This window comes from Anolis carolinensis, chromosome 2, assembly GCF_035594765.1.
Source record: "Anolis carolinensis isolate JA03-04 chromosome 2, rAnoCar3.1.pri, whole genome shotgun sequence".
NCBI lineage: Eukaryota > Metazoa > Chordata > Lepidosauria > Squamata > Dactyloidae > Anolis > Anolis carolinensis.
Window position 1 is genome coordinate 66,533,269 of NC_085842.1, and position 24,812 is coordinate 66,558,080.

The window sequence follows — 24,812 nt, forward strand, 5'->3', positions numbered from 1 at the left end:
CAAGAGAATCTTTTAAGATTGTGAATGCTTGACATGCGGAAAACTTTCAGGAAATACGGTCTCTATTCAAACATTCCTGTAACAATTCTATCTTCCACTTTTTATATAATATAAACAAACCTTCAAATCTTGCCCCTCCGCAACTCTAGTCACCCGAGAAATTGAGGCCTAAATTGGTCCATACACTCAGGAAGACAGAAGGAGAAGAACACCACAATAACTTTCAAAGGCATTTTCCAAATTTTTACCTGGTGTATTCTTTTCACTTGCCCATCGATTGAATAGTCATCTAGGGAAGACCGAGTAGTCCCCTCATGACCTGGCATATCAACACAAATCAAGTGTAGGTTCTTTGGAAGAAACTGAGAAGAACAAGAGTTATGTGGGTAAGTTAAAGGCAATGTTTCAAAGCAATTGACCCAAAACCAAATCTGAACAAACTTCCAATCAATGGAATGATTATGAATGTGAAGCTGAAGAAGACAGCTACACCATTGTTTACAACAACACTATTAATGTGTTAACAATGGCTTAAAAAAAATTCTTGCAAAGTTTTCTTTTAGATAAAAGACTGCCTTCAAATGTAAAAACAAAATAAGGGCCACATTTGCCCAATCTTAATATTCACATATTGCCTGTGTGAAGTCCATCTGCACAACCTGAGTAGAACTGAACCCTCCATCCCATACTTCCCGGCAAATAGCACACAGACAACCCCTGAATCTGGGGATGCTACACAATGATCCTGTCCCATAGCCATTGTTGGTTCCGTCCTTCATGAATTCAGCTAATTACCCTTTAAAGCTATCCGAATTGGCAAACATCACTATATCTTAAGGCAATGAAGTCCATAATGTAAGTATGTGCTGTATGAAGAAAGAGAAGAAAAGTGCACAGAACTACCCTAGAGTGCTTTATGTGCTCTCAGAGAGACATAGTTTCTTTGGTGTAAGAGCTGAGAACACACTAGGTGCATTTTCTGGTCAAGTCAGCAAATCAGCACACTCTCTTTCCCCACCCTGTATTTATGGGCTCTACAGCTGCTCCAATGTAGCCCCATGATCCCTTTGGCAATTCACATAGCTGGTTGGGCCAAGGGTACATCAGGGCCACTGCTGCCACTGTGTTGCTGACAGCAAGCATCTCTCTTCCAGAGCTTTGTTGGTGATGTCGCATTTCTGTTCATGTGGCTCAGTGCCAGTCATGATCTCACCAGAAATATCACCAGCAATCCTCTGGAGAGAACTGCTTGCAGCTATGGCCCAGCATTTGGCTTGTTGGGGCAGGTCAAATCCAGCCTTATCCAGCTCTCCAGACCTGACTCTGCTGTCATGGAACAACATCTGCCATGCTGCACATGTGCCATGCTGCACATTTGGCCATGTATCATGTGGATTCACCACAACAACAGAGTGGTGAGTCCACATTATTTGACTATGCAGACAGGGTCTCAGTCAGTAATGGTAGCCCCATCCAGGAATAATGAAGAGGCCATCCACAACTGATCTCAGAGGAGGTGCGGCATTTCAAACATACTGACCAGGGACAGCCATGGGATAGTCGGTTTGTACAGTGAATAGACCAGGAAAATTGTACTTTCTTTTCTCTTCTAACCTACTCTGGCAATATCCACGTGTATTAAATCTCAGCATCAATTCGTACAACGCCTTCCAAGAACGGCTGACCCAAAGTCCTAAAGGATTATTTTCAATGCCACATAATGTTTGGATTTTAACATCACATGGGTATTTTCCATGGTAGCCTCACTAGTTCTGAGTGCAGATCTGAGTGCAGTGCAAGTCAGCCATAGAAAAGTAGTTTGCAGGGGCAACAATACACTGTTTAAAGTCACATATGAATCAGTCACAACTTAGCAAAAAGACCAAAAAGTTATCTCCCATTAGGTAGAACTATTTTACTGCCAGAAAAGGAAAATCCTACCTTGACCACAGACAGCCACATATCTTTATGTGCTGAGAAGCCATGCAACATGAGTATGGAAGGTCTATGGCTGGGTCTGCCTCGGTAGGAATAGCAAAACTGGTAGTCGTCATAGTTCACATATCTAACTTGCATGCCCAGTGCTCGGCGCCAGTACCTGGCAACAGGAAGAACAGGACAAAGGCGGAGGATTGAAACACAGTGATTACAGTGTAGGATTTAACACATTTGTAATCCAGGCTTTGCTTCAACAGATTCAAGGCACTGCTTCTCCTCTCTTCCACTTGTGCCCCATCAGGTATTGTCACAGCCATTGCATAAAGCAGCAACACACTTGAAAGGTAAAAGTATCCCAGGGTTTCCATAGAGATGGATGCTACCAGTCTGGCACTGAGCCCTGTGGCACCAGTCTGCTAATTCTGACATCCAAAAAGGGGAGAAAGAATAAAATGAATGGAACCTGCGACCTTTTGGTCTCTTTTTAGAGAGATAAAATAGGATACAAATGATGATGATAATGATGATTATGTTGAAAGAATATTAACTTCTATAAAAAAGGAACTATTCTTAAGGTACAGTACTCACAATGATCCATGAATAAGTCAACTCAGGTTTTTGGGATCCATTTTTAAAGAATTTCTAGCCTTCTACATGAGTATATATAATACTCCTATAGAGATTTTATCATTCAAAGTAGTACATGGGATATGCAAGCTGTTCAGAAAAAGTGATGTATTACTTTATGTCAATAAACTAAAAATGGATGGCCATATCTTAGAAGTCACTTTTTTCAGTCAAACAACTTCCAGAACGCTGCATGGACACCTTGCTGTGTTCTAAGAGTCTCATGGTCCAACAGAGTAACTTTCCCAAGTTTTGTATTAGAGGGGGAAGTGCCTCTGTGACATCCAGTGTAGCATAGTGTCACCTTGCCGTGGTGAGGGGGCTTGCGTGTTCCGATGAACCTGTGGGCACTGGAGTGATGCACTCCCAGGAGTGGCCGCAGGGGAGGTTCCAGACCAAGCACAATCCGAAGACCCAAAGACCTCAACGGCGGAGCAGGCGGAGGATAACATGGTACATGTTACAACGGCTGTGAAGGCGGAAGAAGGCTGCAACAGACTGAGAAGCCACTGTCGTTGTGTTAACCACACCACTGCTGGAACCTCACTCTGTGAAGACTGTGTGTTGACCGGCCGTGCACCGACCTCCACACATTAAAAAAAATCACGCACAGGCGTCTTCCAACAAAAATAAAAACAAACCTACAAAAGTCCCATGGCGATCAGCGAGTGGCGACGGGGGCAGGACTGTGAAATCTGGAAGCCCCTAGTCACAGACTGGCACATGGGCGGTGGATATGGACTCAGTCGTTCTACCTCAAGGACCGAGGCAGTTGAGTAGTCCGGCAGCTGTATCCATGACTGAGCAGCCCTTTTTAGGATCCGCTCTGCTCACCCCACACGGGGAAGGGGCTAGAAAAGGTGCCCTAAACATAGTCTGCCTCTCCTACCCTGACTGGACTGCCGCGTCCAGAGGGGTCACCACTCTGCGGCCAAAAAAGAAAAATGAACTTTGGAACATGGAACGTACGGACATTGTTAGATAACACTGACAGCGAGCGCCCCGAACGCAGGACTGCTCTCATTGCAAGAGAGCTGGGACGCTTCAAGATCGACATAGCAGCCCTTCAGGAGACCCGGAGAGCAGGAGAGGGGCAGCTGAAGGAAGAAAAGGGAGGCTACACCTTCTTCTGGAAGGGACTACCTGAAGAAGAGCGAAGAAGAATACACGGAGTTGGCTTTGCTATCAGAAACGACCTGGTGAAGCACCTGACTGAAGCACCCACTGGCATCAACGAACGACTTTCAACCCTCCGAATTAACCTTGCCAAAAACCAACAGGCAACCATCATATGCGCCTATGCACCAACTCTAGATGCTGACGAAGACATCAAGGAAAAATTTTACTGTCAGCTGGATACCATCCTATCGGAGATACCTAAGGAGGACAAAATCATCCTCCTGGGGGACTTTAACGCAAGAGTCGGAAGGGACTCTGACCTGTGGCCAGGGATCATAGGAAAAGACGGGGTCGGAAACAGCAACTCGAATGGCATCTTGCTTCTCACCAAATGTGGAGAGCACAACCTTGTCATCACCAACACGCTCTTCCGCCAGAAAAACAAGCTCAAGACATCATGGAAGCACCCTCGGTCAAAGCATTGGCACCTCCTGGACTATGTTATCACACGTGCCAGAGACCGCCGCGATGTGCTTCTCACAAGAGCCATGACAGGTACTGATGACTGCTGGACAGACCACAGGCTAATCCGATCCACGATGGCTATCAAGATCGTCCCCAAACGCAGACTCCAAGGAAGGAAAACAAGGCGAAAAATGAACACCCAAGCCCTTCAGGTGCCCTCCAAACGAGCCCTTCTCCAAACAACACTCAAAGATCATCTACCCACAGAACACCCCGAAAATGTTGAGGAACATTGGAACAAACTGAAGACCTCCATCATCACAGCCTGCGAAGAAAGCATTGGATACCTAACTAAGAAACATCAAGACTGGTTTGATGATAACGACAAAGAGATCCAACAGCTGATTGATAACAAAAGGAAAGCCTTCCAAACATGGCAGAGAGACACCAACTGTGCTGCCAAGAAAAAGATCTATGCCAGTGCAAAAGCCGAGGTCCAAAGAAGGACCAGAGAACTCAAGAACATCTGGTGGACAAAGAAGGCTGAAGAAATCCAACACCTTGCAGATACCCATGACGCTCAGGGATTTTTCAAAGCCACAAAGATCATTCATGGACCAAGAAACCATGGCATACAGCCCCTACGCTCATCAGATGGAACCAAAATTCTGAAGGACAAAACATCAATTGCACTACGTTGGAAAGAGCACTACCAGAACCTGCTGAATCGCAGCTCCAATGTGGCCGAAGAGACCCTCTCACAAATCCCGCAACAACAAACCAGGGATGAGCTTGCAGCACTGCCTAGTTTGGAAGAAGTCAGCAATGCCATCAGCCAACAAAAAAACAACAAAGCTAGCGGACCTGATGGGATTCCCGCTGAAATCTTCAAAGAGGGTGGACCTGAGCTGATGCAACAACTCCACCAGCTTATTGAAAAGGTGTGGATGACCGAGAAAATCCCAGCAGACTTCAAGGATGCCACCATCATCACCCTTTTCAAGAAAGGGGACAGAACAGACTGCGGGAACTATCGTGGTATCTCCCTTCTAACCTCCGCCGGGAAAATCCTCGCAAGAATCCTTGCAAACCGCCTTCTCCCTGTCTCAGAAGACACCCTCCCAGAATCCCAGAATGGCTTCCGCCCCTCCAGAGGAACAGTGGACATGATCTTCACTGCTCGACAGCTCCAAGAAAAATGCAGGGAACAAAACCAACCTCTGTACATGGCATTCATTGACCTTGCAAAGGCATTCGACACAGTGAATCGCAGCGCTCTCTGGACCATCCTCCAAAAAATCGGGTGCCCTGACAAATTTGTGAACATCCTGCGGCTCCTCCATGATGACATGATGGCAACAGTCTTGGACAGCAACGGCTCCCAAAGTGACCCATTTAAGGTTGAATCAGGTGTCAAGCAGGGATGTGTTATTGCCCCCACCTTATTTTCCATCTTCATCGCTATGATACTTCACCTTGTTGATGGGAAGCTTCCCACCGGAGTGGAAATCATCTATCGGACAGATGGCAAGCTATTTAACCTCAGCAGACTGAGAGCCAAAACCAAGGTCACCACAACATCTGTTATAGAACTCCAATATGCTGATGACAACGTAGTCTGTGCGCGTTCAGAAGAAGACCTACAAGCCACTCTAAACACCTTCGCAGAAGCATACGAGAAGCTCGGCCTCTCACTGAACATCGAGAAAACCAAAGTGCTCTTCCAACAGGCACCAGCTAATCCCTCTGCAAAGCCAGGAATACAGCTTAACGGTGCAACATTAGAAAATGTTGACCATTTCCGCTACCTTGGTAGCCACCTCTCCACAAAAGTCAACATCGACACTGAAATACAACACCGCCTGAGCTCTGCGAGTGCAGCATTTTTCCGTATGAAGCAGAGAGTGTTCGATGACCGGGACATCCGTAGAGAGACCAAGGTGCTTGTTTATAAAGCCATTGTCCTCCCAACCCTGCTCTATGCCTGCGAAACGTGGACTGTGTACAGACGTCACACCAAACTCCTGGAGCGTTTCCATCAGCGTTGTCTCAGGAAAATCCTGCAAATCTCTTGGGAAGACAGGCGGACAAATGTCAGCGTGCTTGAGGAAGCAAAGACCACCAGCATTGAAGCGATGCTCTTACGCCATCAACTCCGTTGGACTGGCCACGTTGTCCGAATGCCCGATCACCGTCTCCCAAAGCAGCTCCTCTACTCTGAACTCAAGAATGGGAAACGGAATGTTGGAGGGCAGGAAAAGAGATTTAAAGATGGGCTCAAAGCCAACCTTAAAAACTGTGGCATAGACACTGAGAACTGGGAAGCCCTGGCCCTTGAGCGCTCTAATTGGAGGTCAGCTGTGACCAGCAGTGCTGCGGAGTTTGAAGAGGCACGAACGGAGGGCTTAAGGGAGAAACGTGCCAAGAGGAAGGAGCGTCAAGCTAACCCCGACCGGGACCGCCTTCCACCTGGAAACCGATGTCCTCACTGCGGGAGAATATGCGGGTCAAGAATCGGTCTCTTCAGTCACCTAAGAACACACGCCCAAGATACCAAGGTTGGAAGACCATCGTCCTCGAACGTCGAGGGATCGCCTAAGTAAGTAAGTAAGTAAGTAAGTAAGTGGTTTAGGTGTTGGATTAGAAGACCAGGACTTGATTCCCCATTCAGCCATGCAAACCCACTGGGTGATCTTAGGTAAGTCAAACTCTTTCAGTTTCAGAGAAGGAGCCACGGTGGTGCAATGGGTTAAACCCTTGTGCTGGCTGAACTGCTGACCTGAGGGTTGGGTTGCTGACCTGAAGGTTGCTGATTCGAATTTGTGAGACGTCTTGTCAGCTCTAGCTTGCAGGGACATGAGAGAAGCCTTGCAGCTAACACATCCGGGTGTCTCCTGGGCAACATCTTTGTAGACAGCCAATTCTCTAACACCAGAAACAACTTGCAGTCACTTCTGACATAATTAAAAGAAGGTTTCTGAGGAAAATAAAGGCAGCCCCCTCTCTGAAGAACTCTTACAATACTCTAAAGTCCTTTTATGTGGCATGGACCACAGCCCTTTTCACCAGATGTAAACAAGACTTGAATAATCGGGGCTTGATACATTTGATTTATACTTTTAAAAGAGAACTCATCTGCCTTTCATCTGGATTTATCATACTATTAATGTGGAATAGCATATATATCATTTACATAAAATGTAGAAGGGTTGGTGCTCACTACTGTTGTTTTCACATGATATAGCATTCTTTATATGCAAAGTTTTATAAAACCCTTATGTCTGTCATTTTTTAATAGAACCCTCTTAATTAAATCACTATCTCAGTTTTCAAGATGGGGAACTTGCTGTACAAAGACCTCCTGAAAGGGAAAGAAGGAAGATATCTGTAGAAATCTGCTCAGCTATCCCAAACCTCAATCAACCCTTATCTATCAGAACATTCCAATTCCAATGACTTCAAAGGTTGTTTTGAGTGCATCTAACAGTTACTACTGATGCTATTTTCAAAAGGATGCTGAGGATTAGTGCATCTGACCTCATTTTATTGAGCATCCCTTCACAGTACAGAGACAATTCAGAGCTCCTTGGCCATCCTGATGGAGGGCTGACAGTGCTTCTGGAAGTACAGTAGAGTCTCACTTATCCAACATAAATGGGCCAGCAGAACGTTGGATAAGTGAATATGTTGGATAATAAGGAGGAATTAAGGAAAAGCCTATTAAACATCAAATTAGGTTATGATTTTACAAATTAAGCACCAAAACATGGTGTTATACAACAAATTTGACAGAAAAAGTAGTTCAATATGCAGTAATGCTAAGTAGTAATTATTGTTTTTGCGAATTTAGCACCAAAATATCACGATGTATTGAAAACATTGACTACAAAAATGCGTTGGATAATCCAGAATGTTGGATAAACGAGTTTTGGATAAGTGAGACTCTACTGTATTAACAGAGGAACAGCCATACAAAACAGCAGCTATTGCAGGAGCTTGGCCTCATTAAAGCCTCCCTTTTGTTGATGCTCAAGAGCATCATTAATGTCTTGTTTTTAATGATATGCAAGCTGCTCTGAGTACACTCCCAATGGAAGGCTGAAGAAGAAATGCTTTCTGCTTCATTATTCATTATTTCATTATTAATTATTATCATTGCATTTATATTTAAAATAATTAATATGATACTTCATTCGCTAACAAAATTAAACACCTGGTTTGCTGGGTGATTAAGCACAAATCTCGCAACTTATCACAGGAAAGATTGTGAAAGAACAATGTGGTGACTGTTATCACTGTAATAACCACCACCATGGTTATTATTCAGTATTGGGAGAAGGAGAACTAATTCCCACATTTCTACTCCCTGCCTTCCAACATGGTTTGCTGGGGAATCAAGATACCATGACGAAAAAGATAATAATTTCCCGTACATCTTTCCTTACCCCATATCTCCCCTATCACATCCCCCTACCCCTTTGATATAGCCCCCTCTTCTCTTCTTCTCTCTCCTCCTCCCCCCAACCTCTCCTCTTCCAGCTAGACCTTTAATTTACCTTCCCTTATATCCTTCCCCACCCACTTCTTTTAAATGACACCTCTCCTTTTTAACTATGTACACCTTTTGAAATTTCAATAAAAATCATTAAAAAAAGAAAACAGTGGCAAAGCCTCTCTTCTAATAGCTTTGAGAATTTAACACAAGACATGTACTTGTAATAGCCTGATGAGCAGCCAAAAGCCAGCCATGGCACATTATTATTATTATTATTATTATTATTATTATTATTATTATTATTATTATTATTATTATTATTCCATGTTTCATCAGTTCAAGACACCATTGATTTCAGTACCAACAGAATAAAGCTGTATTTATATGTACATAAAAGCACCCATGATTCTAAGACCCATCCCATTTTTTGACATGTTTATATGAAGTAAAAGTGCATCTTAGAATCAAGAAATAAAATAATTGTATCTGCCTGTTAAAAGAGAAGATTGGAGAAGAAATGGAAACCACTGAAATGCATTCTGAAAGCACATGTGGTGCAATATGTCACAAAAGGGAAATAGCAGGGGCATGGGACTTAGATAGAGTCCCGCCCTGAGTCCCCTGTTGGGTGAGAAGGGCGGGATATAAATATTGTAATAAATAAATTGTAATAAACATCTGTGAATTTGGTACTTGCTGGAAATGTTATTTGCTCTTTTGCTCTTATTTACTTCTGTAAATGTTTTCGCTTTCTTGCATGCTGTTAGCTCTGTTGCTTATTAAGTTTTATTCCTGCCACAGTTATAAAGATTGTTAATCTACTATAAAAAAGATACCATGTCTCCCATTCCTTCATTCTTCTACGCACTCTCCTTCCCTGCACCAATCTTTTCTGCAATTTTCCTCCTGCCAAGACCACTGAAATCTTCATGTTCCAAGCCCACTGTTACAATTATTCTCGCTTAAATATACAAAATGGCTTTTCTGAATGATTAACCTACCCGGGAAGCAATTTGTCTCCACTCAGAAAGAAGCCAATGACATCTGCACTCATGGGGAGCTAATCTCCCGGGCCAGGCAAAGTAACCAAGGTAATGCTGCACTGCCTAGCAACCGGCAACAAAGGCATCCCTTGCTAATAAGACAACACTGAATTCTCCCAGCGACATTTATATTACTTGAACATGATTAGCATGGACGTTTTATGGGAAAGATCAATAGTTCAGTGAAAGGTTTACTCACATTCTAGTATCCAGTTACATATTGCATATATCTATCAGTTACTAACTCTGTCATGGTTCATTCACTGATATAAAATAAATCCTGACATCTCCCATTCAATGGATTTCAGAAAGCAGCTGATGAGGAAGACTATAGCCCAATATCTATAGTCAAATTAAATAACACTGAGGTAAATGAAAAAAAATTTTTTTTAAAAATGTATCCATTTCCAGTGCAGAATTCTAGCACGTTATTTATTCCATTGTAAATACCCTGGTTTCATCCTATGGAATCATGGGAACTATAATAAAGGGATGAGAATTGTCTGCCAGAGAGCTTAATCCCCCACCAAATTACAATTTAATGCCCCACCAAATTACAAATCCCAGGATTTCACGGAATGGAACCAGGACAGTTAAAATGGAATAATAGCACTATAATTGGGTAGTGCAAATTGGCCACAGACCAAAGGGTGTAAATGGAAATGTTTTGTTGAATTATCTGCTGATCATATTAGGTATAGTGATAGGAAAAAAGGATTCATGCAGAGAGGAATTGCTATAAGCCTCTAAGAACTGTTGTGTGGCCTTCTAGAGCACACGCAAGGTACGCAGGCAGAATCTGGTCCACCATGTCATTTTATGTGGCCCACGAGGCTTTCAGTTTCAGGACAACATAGTTATACACTCACAATTACAAATAACCCTTTGAAGGCAACCATAATGTGGATGTGGTCCTAGGTGAAAATGAGTGTTACACCCTTGTTCTAGTGACTTTGATCTACAATTTCCATAAGCTCCACCTAGCATAGCTAATGTTAAGAGACTATAGAAGCATGGTCCAAAATGTCTTTGTTGTTGTTATTTGTTCAGTCACTTCCAACTTTTTGTGACCTCCTGGACCAGCCCATGCCAGAGCTCCCTACTGGCCATCACCACACAGAGCTCCTTCAAAATATTTGGTGAACCAAAAATATTGTCTCCTGATTTAGGCAAACACATGAAGCTGGTCTCAGAAGAAACACTACCACTTCAATGCATTAGTGATGTTGTCAAAACCCTTGGTCAGTTCCAATTTGGTAACCAAACTGTAATCCAAACTGTTCTGTGACCCCCCTCAGCATCCGTATGTTCATAACAGATTTTGTCCAATTTATTCTTTCTAGTGTAATTAAGATACACATAACACAGGGTATCACCATGACAAACGGGCCCCATATTTTCATAGGGCTGTGACTTGAAGGAGCCATCTCCAGAATTGAAGAACCAAGAGAAGAGCATTCATGGAAACCAACAAAAATGCTGATCTGTTTGTTCTAAATCAGGCAAAAGTATCTGTGCCTCCATCAAAGGAATGCAAATCAGAATTGAAGTTCTCATATATGGAGGTAACAGAAAAAGACAACTTACCAGTAGTATATTTTGATCAGTGCTGAAGGCCACAATAGAAAGGATGCAACAAATGCCAGGATGGGAATGGCTAGGGTGCCTCCTGCTATTACAAACATGTTTAGTACATCAAGGTCCATCTTGAGTTCTTCACGGGTCTACCTTACCTGCATGAATAAAGCAAGGGCTATTAAAATAATAAACAAACACACACGTTGTTCAGGAATGCTGTTGTCACAATCATCTACATTTGCATTGTAAAGACTCTTGGGTTATTTTTATTCCATCCATTAATATTTCTCAAAATCAGGGCCAACTAAGGAATACAATGGTCCAAGATGACAATTGCAGGGTGATAGTTAATAACTACGGCACATGTGGTCATCAGAGAAAGAAAAGGGCCTCACTCTTTTTCCCAGCAGATGACAGTGAAGTCAGGGCACCATTATAGCACAATAATTGAGGCATGGGGAAAGTTTGTGGGCAAGTTTATATTTAATCTGATCCAGAGAAGAATTCCAGAGTTACAATGTTCACCTCTTGTTTAGGTGACAACTGGAAACCCAACCTTTATTTCCAAGCTCAGAAATGCAAGCCCGTGTAAAATCTCAAATTTCATTCCACCTGCCTACAGCTGAAGGAGAGCATATTGTCCTATATCAGCTTAGCTGGAAGTAAGAGCCATTTTTTCCTCACCTCAAAATGTATCCTGCAGAATAAAAAAGAATTCTACCAGTTCATTATGTGATATTATAAAATACCTACATTTGTTTACTTCCCTCCTCTTTCCCTTTTCTAATCACATCTCTCTAATAAAAAAACATTCTTATAAAATCTAAACTGCTTCAAGTGTACAGCAGAAATCAGTATGAAAATATATTAAATAACTATATGTGAAGCAACAGAGCATTGCAACAGCAAAATTGCACTGAGCTACATCTGTCTGTCTCCAGTGTCTGTAAGGAATGTTCATTTATTCATTCATTTATAATCATCATAAATATTATACTTTACATTTATAAATTAAAGTTACAATTACAATAAAATATTAATATTGTTGTTCTGTGTTTTCACATCATTTCTGACTTCTGGCGACCCTAAGGTGAACACATCACAAGAGTTTTCTTGGCAATGTTTGTTCAGAGAGGTTTGCACCTGCCTTCCTCTGAGGCTAAGAGAAGGTGTTGTGCCAAGATCACCCAATGGGTTTCCATGACTGAGCGGGGGATAGGGTTATATATTGCATTACAAAAATATCATAATCTATAATATTACAGTATATTGAGGAAATATTATACTTTCTCAAGGAAATGTTAATAAAACTTTTATTTGGTGCTCACGTGTCATAGGTCTAATATACATTTTACACATGTTCACATACAAACTGTCTCTTCTTATTTACAAGAATAATTCAAAGTCATTGAATCCCTGATGGTGCAATGGGTTAAACTCTTATGCCAGCAGGACTGCTGACCAAAAGGTTGGCGGTTCAAATCTGGGGAGCAGGGTGAGCTCCTGTCTGTCAGCTCCAGCTTCCCATGCAGAGACATGAGAGAAGCCTCCTGCAGGATGGTAAAACATCCGGGTGTCCTCTGGGCAACATCTTTGCAGACAGTCAATTCTGTCACACCAAAAAAGAACTTGCAGTTTCTCAAGTCGCTCCTGACATGAAAAAAATTGAATCCACTGGGTAATAATGAAAACTTTCTGAAACATAGCATTCTGGCCACTCCTGGGCTCCACTTTTGGAATTCCCTTTTCCATTTGAATGTTGAAAACTATGGTTAGTGTTCCGGCAGCCCATGGTTCAGGGGTCCTCAACTGTCGCTGCCCATTGCTGGATTTAGAGAAGCCATGATAATGCGCTCATATTTCAAACCATAGCTTTACAAACTAACTTTCTCCCCCCCCCCCTTTAAGATTAGACATAATAATACATGTAAACTGTAATTAGTGCAAACACAGAAGCTTTCTGTTTCCTCGTGGGAGTGCCAGGAGGAGGAGAAGGCACCATGTAGGCCTTTGTAGATAATACTGCACAATTGTCTAGCATTACATCCAATTAGTCCCAAATTAATTTCATGGAAAGATGAATAAAACTGTGTGCAACAAGTAGCAACACCAAACTAAAACACAAGCTAGCACATGTTCACTGCTGTAAGCAACTAGAAGCAAAATTACTCCAGATCTACATTGGCATTACTGCCGTCCCAGTAAGTAAGAAAGGCTCAGTAGCCCAGAACTATGGATAACTCTTTGAAGCCAACTTTGCAGATTGTCTGACCAAGGCAGCCAACAATTTGACAGCACTGCTGTGTCTGCAAAACCAAACAGGGAATACTGCAAGCCCTTGGCACGCTATAGGGAACTAGGAATCTGCCATCAAACAAATGGGTTTTGAAGCTTTGTTAGCATCATGACCAAATGTTAACAATTGTCCAGTGGTATAGAAAGGGTTGATTTAAGTTAGTGACCCATTACTTATTTTGCATTTGAGCTGGCAGTTTGAAGCTGAGAAAAGATATGAAAGCTTGAGATTGTCAGTGGGAGTTCATTTTCCTGTGTTGCTAACCTGCTTACACTTTTCATTTCAAGTATGGGTCACATTGGTGCACTTTGATTTTCTTCATTTGCTTCTTCACTGTACATGTTTACCATTATTAAAGCTTATCTTATAGTAGCAATGTGTGCCAGTGCTCAGTGCTGAACGAAGTCTTGTAGAGTCCTGGAGCTACAACTAATCCCAGAACAGAACACAAGCTGTCATGTAGGGTTCTTAAATGTTTTATACAGTGGTTCTTAACTCACTGGCTAAATTCATCCCTGTTTTCAGCTACTGTGGAGATGGCATTTAAGCTCAAGAGAGAAAATGAAAACCTGAAGGAGAAGCAGGGGATGACTTTTCCCTGGTCCGTCAAAAATGTTTCTGACCCTGTGAATGCTCCCTCAGCTGCACATAACACTATGTCTAGGTGTCTCGCTGTGTGCCTATCTAACAGACACACACTGAAAATTTTCATTCATAATATTAGACTCCCTTAAACAGGGATTTGAAGAATAAACCAAAGACAACTGAAACTCTGTTTCCTGAGACAGAACAAAAGAGGGCAACCACCCACCCACGTGTGTGTGTGCAGACGGACAAACACCAAGGTGCGGGGGTGGGGGGGAGAAAAAGCAATTTGGGAGAGATTGTTTTAGACCACGCCTGCAAAACCTGTGGTCCTGTTCTGGCTTCCAAGGCCCAGAAGCCCTAGCCTGCTTGTCCAATGGTTGATAATTCTGGGCATTGGAGGCCAAAACAGCTGGAGGACCGTAGGTTTTACACTAAACTTTCAAGGACCTGTCCAAGGTGCTGAACTATATATTCCCAGAGAGGTTTCAACACCCTGAAGAGTTTTGCTGTACTACAGCCTGATGATAAACTCCATTGTCATGAAAGTCATCAGTTGTTACTGAATAAATATATAACTCATAATTCATAGCACTTTCATGACACCCCAAATCCACAGGCCTGAGGCCTCTCTACTAAAAATAGGGAAGGCCCTGGAGTGAGTGTATGATACCGGTTGGTATAAACAAAGATCAAAAGGGAATAAAGCAGCATTAACTGCATCAAGGAGAACAGAGCAGGGATATGTCAGCATTTGAAGAGTTTCTTCTAACATTGAACTATAGGTTCATTATTGTTTCTTGTAGTATACTTCAGATCTATGTTAAGGTTACTGGGATTGGCTTTATGTACTGAAACTAGAGAATAGGCTGAGAACCCAGCCAGCTAATACTAATTCTGATTGCTTTTAGTGTCTATTTGCCCTGCCTGATCACAAAAATGCTCAGACAATAGTGCATTATATCCACAGTCTTGTGTTTTCCCACACTTTATGACATTTTTTGACAAAAAAATTAAGGAGGGAGATGTAGAAATGGTTCAGAATACATTACAATTGTAAGTTAACAGCTTTCAGCCTGAAACCATGCCTCGCGCCCTCCCTCTCTCCCCCATTCCCTCTCTCCTCCCCATTCCCAAAATAGTTAATGAGTCTGCTGCCTGTTTATAGGCAATTCCTTACTTCTGCTTTGTTCTCCACGTATAGTGCAGAATTCTCTAAAGACAGAAAGGGGTAAGTATAGCCCCCGGACTGCCTTTAAAAGTGGGGAATCTGCAATAACCATACATGACAGGGCCAGAGGGAAAAGGAGAGGAGCACAACATAACACATCAAGCCTGAAAACAGCCTTGATTCAAAACACATATGGAAGAGACTTTGTAAGTACAACTATAGAAATATACAGCTAGCTCACAGTGGCCTCAGTTCTTTGAGGGGCTGTATCTTCTCATTTGTGTCTATCAGAGCTCTAAGATTCTCCAAGATACACTTCCCCCTCTGTCTCAAACCTTGACCATCTCCTTAATGTTTCTTTATCCATACTGTGGATAAAGAATATTGTGGATAGAGTAACTGGGGGAGGGCAAGAGGAGTTAAAACCAAAAAAATCACAAATCATGGCACCATCTTTATGAACTGCGGGATACAAATTCAGTCATCACAGCTGCCCCTGCATTTACGGTTTCTTGATCATTTCTCCTTTTCCTCTCCTTCTAAGAACATTTCACCAAGCCTTTCAATACTGAGGAGCAGGGTTTGATAATGGCTGGTTTGCCATCACTCAATGAGAACAGACCTTTTCACGGTGTCAGCAGATTCTTCCTTAATGCATTTCTCAGAAAGCATTACATAATCTACAGAGCAAATTCCTTCACGGGGTTTTCATCAAAACAAAGGGGAAAAGGGGGGGGTCATCCAGATTTCAGAAATGCTAGGACAACAGGCCACTTCTGTATTAAAAAGCTCTCTAGCTGTAAAAGTAGCATGGACCTACCTTTAAGACTGAGATCTACACAGAGAAAACAAGGATAGATATGTATGAAAGGCAATAGAAGAATTAAAGAGATAATTCATCAAAAGCAGCTAGAGAGTCATAAAAACAGCAGAATTTGTTTCAGGTGGAATCTAAATGTTCTACATTCAGTCTAGATTGTCAACCATTTATTTCCAGTCTTATTAATAAATCTGGGGCAACTAATTAATCACTTAAGACCCAACAATGAGCTGTAAGTGAGATAGATCAGCCTATTTTATTAGTATACATGTATTGATATAGGAGATGTCCATACAACAACTACAGGGCAAAATCTGTCTACAGAATAATATTGCACATTTACTCAAAAGCCATTCTACCTGATTCCAGAGGGAGCTTATGTCCAAGGGAACAATTATAATAAGCCCTGACTGTAAGAAAGGCAGGTCTTACTCTACAATGTATCAGTCTATGAAACATCTTGAAATGAAAATTATGAAAGTCTTCCCAGAGCACCCGCTTTCTGTTCCCATAGCAGCTAACCAAGGAATCCACAAGCAGTACGTGAGTGCAAAGCAAGTCCTGTTTTCCATGATCTGCCTTCTTTTCACTAATAGTTTCTATAGCACTTTGTTTTGTGCAATGATGATCTTTTGAAACTGCAGGCATCTTTCCTGACCTTTTGTTCACATTCTTGCTGACCTTACATTATTGTGGTTTTGAATAACATTTCCATTTTCACTCTCTTAACCTCTCCTTTGTTTTTCTAATAATCAGTTAATCATAGAGGATTTTCTACAGAGTTCAAATGTGAGTGTACCACACTTCCTTGGCAATTTTCACATATACAATAAGAACCCCATATCTGCAGGACATACGTTTCCAGCCAGATTACAGTAATGCGAAACCACTGACACAAATAATGGAAGATGTTGTGGCAGTGCCAGACTTAATGCACTGTGCTTCAAGCAACAGGAGTGCTTGGGCCACTTCTGCCAAGTGGTTCTATGATACAGTACTCTTGTGTTTAGTTTTCCACTGGTGTACCGTAATAATATACCAGGTGAAGCACTGATAGAATATCAACACTCTGACAGATAGCTGAAGGGGAGAACTCCAGCATTACACCTTCAGGGAGTCAGCTAGCAGCACCCTTAAGACGCTTATAGCGCCCAGGATGAGCTCCTTGTCTCTCTCTTCATCTCTGCCTGAACAATGTGCTGCCTTTTGTTCCCTTTGCACACAGCCAGATTACAATGTCCTTAGCTGGAGGTGAAGAGAGATCTGACCTTTTGTCTCAAAAGTACATGTACTGATTGCCTTCTCTCCTTAGTGTGGGAGGGTAGAGGCAGAATCCAAAGGAATAACCTCTTCTGAACTTCATCCATCTTAGAACTTCATCCCATGGGGTGGGGGGAGCAGGAAAAAAGCAGAGGGAATTGTCAAGGTCCTGTGCCCTTCCATATTTTGGGATGGCAACCATCCCATTTCCATTCTCCAGCTTCCCTCCATCTTCTGGTGTCTTCTGGCATTGGGAGTTTCCCCATGCTGCCACAATGGAGTCCCATGGGCAACCACCGGAAGTGGCCTTAGGTCATGTGATGGCCTCCATGGGACTCCATTTCAGCATCACTGAGAAATGGAGCAAAGACTGAGTGGGATGAAGTCCTTAGTTCCAACAGAACAATGGAACACATGGTAGAGCCTCACCAGTGATGTCTCTCTAGTAAAGGAGCTCCCTTCTGTTAGAAAGAACTGGTTGTTTTGAAAATTTATTTTTCTAAAAGCTTTGAAGAGCATATTTTAGAAAGATCAAATCATCCCCCACACTCGTCTTTCAGAGGTCCGTTTTGAAAATCCTATGTGTTTGACTTGCCTTCTACTCTTGTCTATATTGTTATTCTAAGTCAGCAGCCATCTGTAAATTTATTATTTTAGATATTTGCAAATTATGATGTTTTACTGTGTGCTATTATATAGAATGTTAGCCACCCTGTGTTCCTATAAGAAAGAGTGAGGTCTAAATAGAATAAATCATCACCATCATCTCGTCCTCTGTAATTTACGGGCTATCAACACTTTTTTTGTCAACTCTGATGCTGGCCAAGCAGCATACACTGTTCATCTTATTTATAGAGATATGGCAAGAAACACCTAAGCTAAAACAGGAATTAAGAGTTGTCAAGAACTGTCACCTTTAAAAACCATTTCATCTGCAGCACTTAGTAATAATGATTTATCACCAGGCCGTGAAACCTCTGCCTGCTGATTCTGTAGGTCACACTGCTTTTAATACCACTAAAGGAAATGGGGGAAAGATCTCTGTAGGCATCCCCATCCTGAACCAAATGGCAAATGTGGGCCCAGGAAGTGGGAGGCAGTGAAACAACACTCAAGACTCTCAAAGTGGTATGGTTACTTCACCCTAGAGCAGGGGCGTCCAATTATTTGGCTTCCTGGGCCACACTGGAAGAAGACAAATTGAACTGGGCCACACACTGCTGAAAAACTGAATACATGCATGCATACCAATAGTGAGAGTGTACAGCATGCAGTGGTACTATGCCTAGTACAGAATGCACACTTTTTCACAACTCATTTTATACAACATTGAAACAGAGTTCTCTTGCTTTTTATTTTGCTAGTTAATTGTGGCAGTTTTTCATTTCTTCTGGCCAAACTATTTGCAATTATAATACAAATTATGGATAATATTCCGATATTTGTTGACATAGCATATTCCAATTATTCCACTCCAGTCCGTTGTCATCTACAAAGTTTGGGCTTGAGAATCATACAATAAAGTTACCCAAAAAGTAACCAAAAAATCTCATGTTTTAAAAGTTTATGATTTTGTGTTGTCGAAGGCTTTCATGGCTGGGATCACAGGGTTGTTGTATGTCTTTCGGGCTGTGTGACCATGTTCCAGAAGTATTCTCTCCTGACGTTTCGCCCACATCTATGGCAGGCATCCTCAGAGGTTGTGAGGTATGTTCCATGTTGCCAGGTGATGGTATAGGTTGTAGTACAACATGTCAGGAGGAGAAATGACCAGAGACTCATTCAAGCATGACCATTATTAAACTGGATCATAGTGATGGTGATTTCTAATCCTTGGTTTGCCCATCCACACTGCACAGATATAGTGTTTTGATTCCAAATAATTTGCTATGTCAACATGTCATGGATTCCTGGAATGAATTGTAGTTTAGGGAGATGGATTTAGAATTTCCGGTCACAGAGCTCTAGTTCCTCATCGAACTACAAATCCCAGGATTCCATAGGATGTCACATGCAGTTAGTTAAATAGAATCGTAGTCTCATAATTGTGCTGTGTAGAAGGCTCCTGTTGTTACTTAAATATTACAGAAGCAACTCTAACTCTTGCAACTTATCAGACAGCAGCTATAATAAAAAAAATTATTTGAATAATGCTCCTAGAACTGCAAAAAAGCTTTTTGTTTTCTGGAATATATATCTGCATATCTAAAACCTTCAGGCATGGGATAGACTTAGGTAACTGCAGATGTAATCTAAATTAGGGCCCTATGGTTATTTAAATAGGATATCATAAATACATCAAAGATGAGATTGTTCACAGGGTTGTTGTATGTATTCTGGGCTGTATGGCCATGTTCCAGAAGTATTATCTCCTGACGTTTTGCCCACATCTATAGCAGGCATCCTCAGAGCTGCCATAGATGTGGGCGAAACGTCAGGAGAGAATACTTCTGGAACATGGCCATACAGCCCGGAATTCATACAACAAACCTGTGATCCCAGCCATGAAAGCCTTCGACAACACATTGAGATTGTTCAATTTGTAAGCAAGGAGTAATGTTGGCTTTTTAAGAATCAAGAGGACAGCCCTGCAGATTGTATTGGGCTTTGATCCCTCAACATTATGGCCCATTCTGACTGGAATGAGGGAAAATACCTCCAAACGCACCTGGAAGGCAACAGGCTAGAAAAAACAAGTCCAGATCAATAGTATTGCCTATAAAAATACTGTGCAGCTGTTTAGTTTCTTTCTTCTTTTGCAGAATCATAGAACTGAATGAAACCATCTAGTTCTACTCAGTGCCATGTAGAAACATACAATCTAACCTCTCCTGACAGATGGTCATCCAGCCTCCAGAGAAAGAGAATTCGGTATACTCTGAAGCAGCATATTCCACCATCAACCAGCAATTACCATTAGGAAGTTTCTCCTGATGTTTAGGTGAAATCTCTTTTTCTGTAGTTTGAATCCAACTCCACATTCTAATTTCTAGATCAACACAAAATAAACCTGCTCCTTTGTCAATATGACATCCTTTCAAATATTTAAACATGGCCATCATGTTCTCTCTTAACCTTCTTTTCTCCAAGCTAAACATACTAAACCACTCCTACTATGGTTTGATTTTCAGACTTTTTACCATTTGGGTGGCCCACTTCTAGACATATTTCAGCTTGTCAACATCCCTGTCGAATTGTGGTGCCCAGAACTAGACACAGTATTCCAAACGAGGTCTGAACAAAGCAGAATAGCGTGGGACTATTTCTTCTGTCTGTCTAGACCAGGGGTCCCCAAACTAAGGCCCGGGGGCCGGATGCAGCCCATCGAAGCTATTTATCTGGCCCCCACAGCACAAAGGCAGAAGGGGGTTGGGCTAAATGACCCAAGGGGTCTCTTCTTCTCTTACAACCCTTATTATTATTATTATTATTATTATTATCATCATCATCATCATCATCATCATTATTATTATTATTATTATTAACATTGAGGCTGGGTGGCCATCTGTCAGGGGTGCTTTGCTTGTGCTTTCAGTGCACAAAGGCAGAAGGGGGTTGGACTAAATGGCCCAAAGGGTCTTTTTCAACCCACTTTTTTATTATTGTTGTTGTTTTTGTTGTTGTTATTATTATTAATTATTATTGCTCGGTGGCCAACTATAGTCTGGCCCTCCAACGGTCCGAAGCATCGTGAACTGGCCCCCTGTTTAAAAAGTTTGGGGACCCTTGGTCTAGACACTATACTCCTATTAATGTAACCTAGAATCATGTTGGCATTTTAGCCTCATCAGATCTAGGAGTTTTAGTGGTTCACTAAAACTCCTAGATCCCTTTCCATACTGTTGTCAGGCCAGGGGTCACTCATCTTATATCTATGCATTTTATACTTTTTTCTGCCTAAGCGCAGTAACTTGCATTTTTCACCACTGAAATTCACCACAAGTTTTTAATGTTACTCGCCATCTATTTTAATATAACATTAGATATTTTATCTATACTATTTGTTTTAAAATATAAGCTGCTCTGAGCCCCACTTCTGGCAGAAGGAGCAGGATATAAATAAAGTGAATGAATGAATGTACAAATTGTATCTTCAGGCATTTTCTGTCCTAAAGATTATCTTTAAACAAAAAACATGTAAGTGTATAGTTTTTATGAAAGAATACTACAAAAGTGGTACCATGACCACAGAAAATACTCAAAAGCTTGTTCTAGAAGTCAGCCACATCTTATTTTACTTATCATTCATCTGATTAATTGTCTGTTTTCCACATTTAATAAAGCAAAGCTGTACATCAGGAACCTGACACAGCGCAATGAGCAATGTATAACCAAACAAATCCTCTCTGACGTCTTCGCTTTCTTGGCTGCATCTAAACATTTCCTCTAGTCCTTCTCCAATCTGGCATTGTCCTTCATTAAATCTCAAAATTATCTAGCAGCAAAATCTTCCTGCCCTCCAGGGTTTAATGTTATAGCTGTGGAACAGACAACTCTTTGTTTTATTATTTTTTAAAAAATTAAACAAATTGAGAAAACAGTACACTATTTTAAGCTACCTTCCTATTAGAATGCCTGGTTAAAATTGTGGCAAATAAAAGACTTATCACAGCGTCATTGCTGTGCCAATATTACATCAAGCCAATTGATGCCAATATTACATCAAGCCTTGATCAGAGTTGACAAATGTAAAAAATCCTGTACAAGCCAAGGAACAAATCTTCATCTGCCTTTATTTGACTGATGACCCAACTTTCCCTAACCTTGCAACCAGGGCCATAGCCAGAAAAAAAATTCAGGGGCAAGGGGTGAAACTTTTTTTAGCGAATCATGAAGACTAGTTCCATAACGCAAAATAATTTAGAAATCAGGCTCCATCAATAAATTTCAGTGGACACTCAAGGCAGATAAACTTCGGTGAACACTCATGGGTATTTGGTTAATCAGTTAAAATTCATGAGTAAACCCAGTTTTTTTTAACCCCTAACCCACCCCCCACCCCCTTTGGCTACAGACCTGCTTGCAACCCTCAGGTGCACTGGATGCCAACTCCTCAGATAACCTAGTCACAAAATTGCAACTTTCATCATCAGTAGAAGTTGTTTGACATCAACTACTCTACATTTGCTCTGCAGATGTCTTTGACTAGCTACCTGTCTTCTGATGATGGAATGAAATCTCAGCTGCAGATGACAGTTTTGGAATTGGACCTGCCCAAAACGGAGCTTTCAAGCAATTTTATAGGTACCACACACGTATGTTTATGTTCTTACTTGGAGACACAAAATAAGTGGAAATCATGTCACTTTCCAGATTACTAGTCCAAGCACAATCAACGGTAAGAATGTTGGGACCTGCAATTCAAAAACATTTGGTAGGCTGCATAATTTCCACCAGTGTGTTCGACTAGACCTTTCAGCAACAGCAGAACTGGCACCAGCCTCAATGAGACCCCAGAGCTACCTGCCATACCTTAGCTGTCAAAGAAGAGCCCACATAACTCTCTTCTTGCATGTATAGAAGCTGCTATATATGCAAGAAGATATAGATGCATGTGTCCTCTGACTGACATACCCCTAAGTGCAAAAGCTCCTCGGGAGTAAGAGGTTTCCTAAGATGTAAGTCTCCTTTGAGAGCAGAAAACTTACAGTTTGGTACAATGACTTGCAGTTGGTTTCAGTCAGGGCTCTGGAAGACCAGATTAAACTTTCAGCTCTTGCCTTTCCAATGTGGGGACAGTAGAATCCAACTGGCTAGTCACCCTTGCCTACCTCTTCATTTGGCACCATTCATGCCAGATCTGGCTCCTGTTTCTTGTCTTCCTGTACCAGCATTGGCACTCTGACTTTGATATGCAATACTGAAGTGTTTTGGGGATTACTGGGATCTACACTGTAGACGTAATGCAGTTTCACGCTGCATTAGTGAGGCACCAGTATTCTTTGGCAGAGAAAGCTGAAGGCTAAAGCTACAAATTCCAGGATTTTGTAACATTGAGACATGGCAGCTAAAATGGTGTCAAACTGCATTCATTCTGCAGTGTAGATGAGCCTTGACCCACAAAAGATGGTCTATAACCTCCAGGCTATCCACAGGACCAATACCTAGGATTTTATTTCTCCATTTTCAACAAAGTATGTCCTACAGACATTTTCCAAGTCCTCTAGTATGATCTTATGGTACTCTTGGTCAAGAAGTCCTTCATTTCAATAGGGTTCCCTATCTACTGTGATTTTGTGTGAATGCTTTAGGTGAATATTTTGCAGTGTATTTTGATTTCAGTAAGGTCTTCGAATTACCAATATCTAGAAATGTATTCCCCATGAATAAAAGGGTCATATTATATACAGCTTTACAGCATGATTAAACATAAAAGTTACTGTTATTTAGATTTCTAAATAAGAAGTATGCTTCAGATGGTGACCAAATAGTTCTACCTGAAATGAATTGGTTGTTTCAATCTCATATTCAGAAGTATTGTTTCCTGTTTGTGGGGTAATTTACAAAGATCCAAGTAGAGTAACATAATTAACAGTAACAACTGTGGGCCAAAATTGAAAATCTAAAAGGACCATACAAAACTGAATTAAACACGCAAGTACATTTTCATATTTTTTTTAAAGCTGGGCAAATAAAATATATCACCATAGTCTCTGAATAATCTCAAAAATAGCCACAGCATATGTTTATAAATCAAACCTACTTTCACATCTTTTAAGAAAAGTACCCTGTTTCCCACAGTGAGCAATCAGATATCTATGGGAAGCCTACAAGCCAAATACAGGACCACTGGGCCTGACCTGGCATTTACAAACATGCTATTTCTGAACTACCACACAGGCAATACAACAGTAGATGCCACTTTGCCACTTTAAGAGCCACAATACAGATGTATTCCTATAAAATGTGCCGTCCAGATCCATGAGATCCAGATCTTCAATTTCCAGCAACTGCAGATCATTGTGTCCCATATTAGCAAATGGTGGCAACATGAATGCAGACATGCTGAAGCATGCATATTCACATAGTCGCCTTTAAATGTGTGGGATGTGATTATCCGTCTTTTTTCGTATCCATGGCAGAACCCGGAACCAAATTTCCATGGATATTGCAAGCTTGCAGTATTGTGGTATGCATGCAGCATAGTTTCAGGGCTACATGCCAGCGACTGCCAGGGCAAGTCCATTAAGTATTTTTGGATATATTCTGGTTGTTTACATTTCATGTGCCTACTGAAAAGACAGGGGAGGAACACTGGAAAGCCAGATATTAACTTTGCCTAGACTTAGGACACATCTACACTGATCACTCAAGTCAGTTTCAAACTGATATTGAAGAAAGTGGTTTCGTTATGCAGATGATTACACTAGAAATCCTGGAATCAATTTAAGGCCTGACTGGTGATGATTACACAA

At 41.5% G+C, this 24,812-nt stretch overlaps 1 protein-coding gene across 2 annotated transcripts in view; it reads right to left on the reverse strand.

Moving 5' to 3' along the window:
* abhd6 (abhydrolase domain containing 6, acylglycerol lipase) overlaps positions 1–24,812 on the reverse strand; it is a 46,967-nt gene that overhangs the window by 16,779 nt on the left and 5,376 nt on the right. For both annotated transcript variants that reach the window (XM_062969840.1, XM_062969841.1), the window contains exons 2-4: positions 11,275–11,420; positions 1,942–2,098; positions 249–362 (exon numbers count right to left, since the gene is read on the reverse strand). In XM_062969840.1, coding sequence (XP_062825910.1) covers positions 249–362; positions 1,942–2,098; positions 11,275–11,393 — 390 coding nt within the window. In that variant the 5' untranslated portion in view covers positions 11,394–11,420. The remainder of the gene's footprint in view (positions 1–248; positions 363–1,941; positions 2,099–11,274; positions 11,421–24,812) is intronic.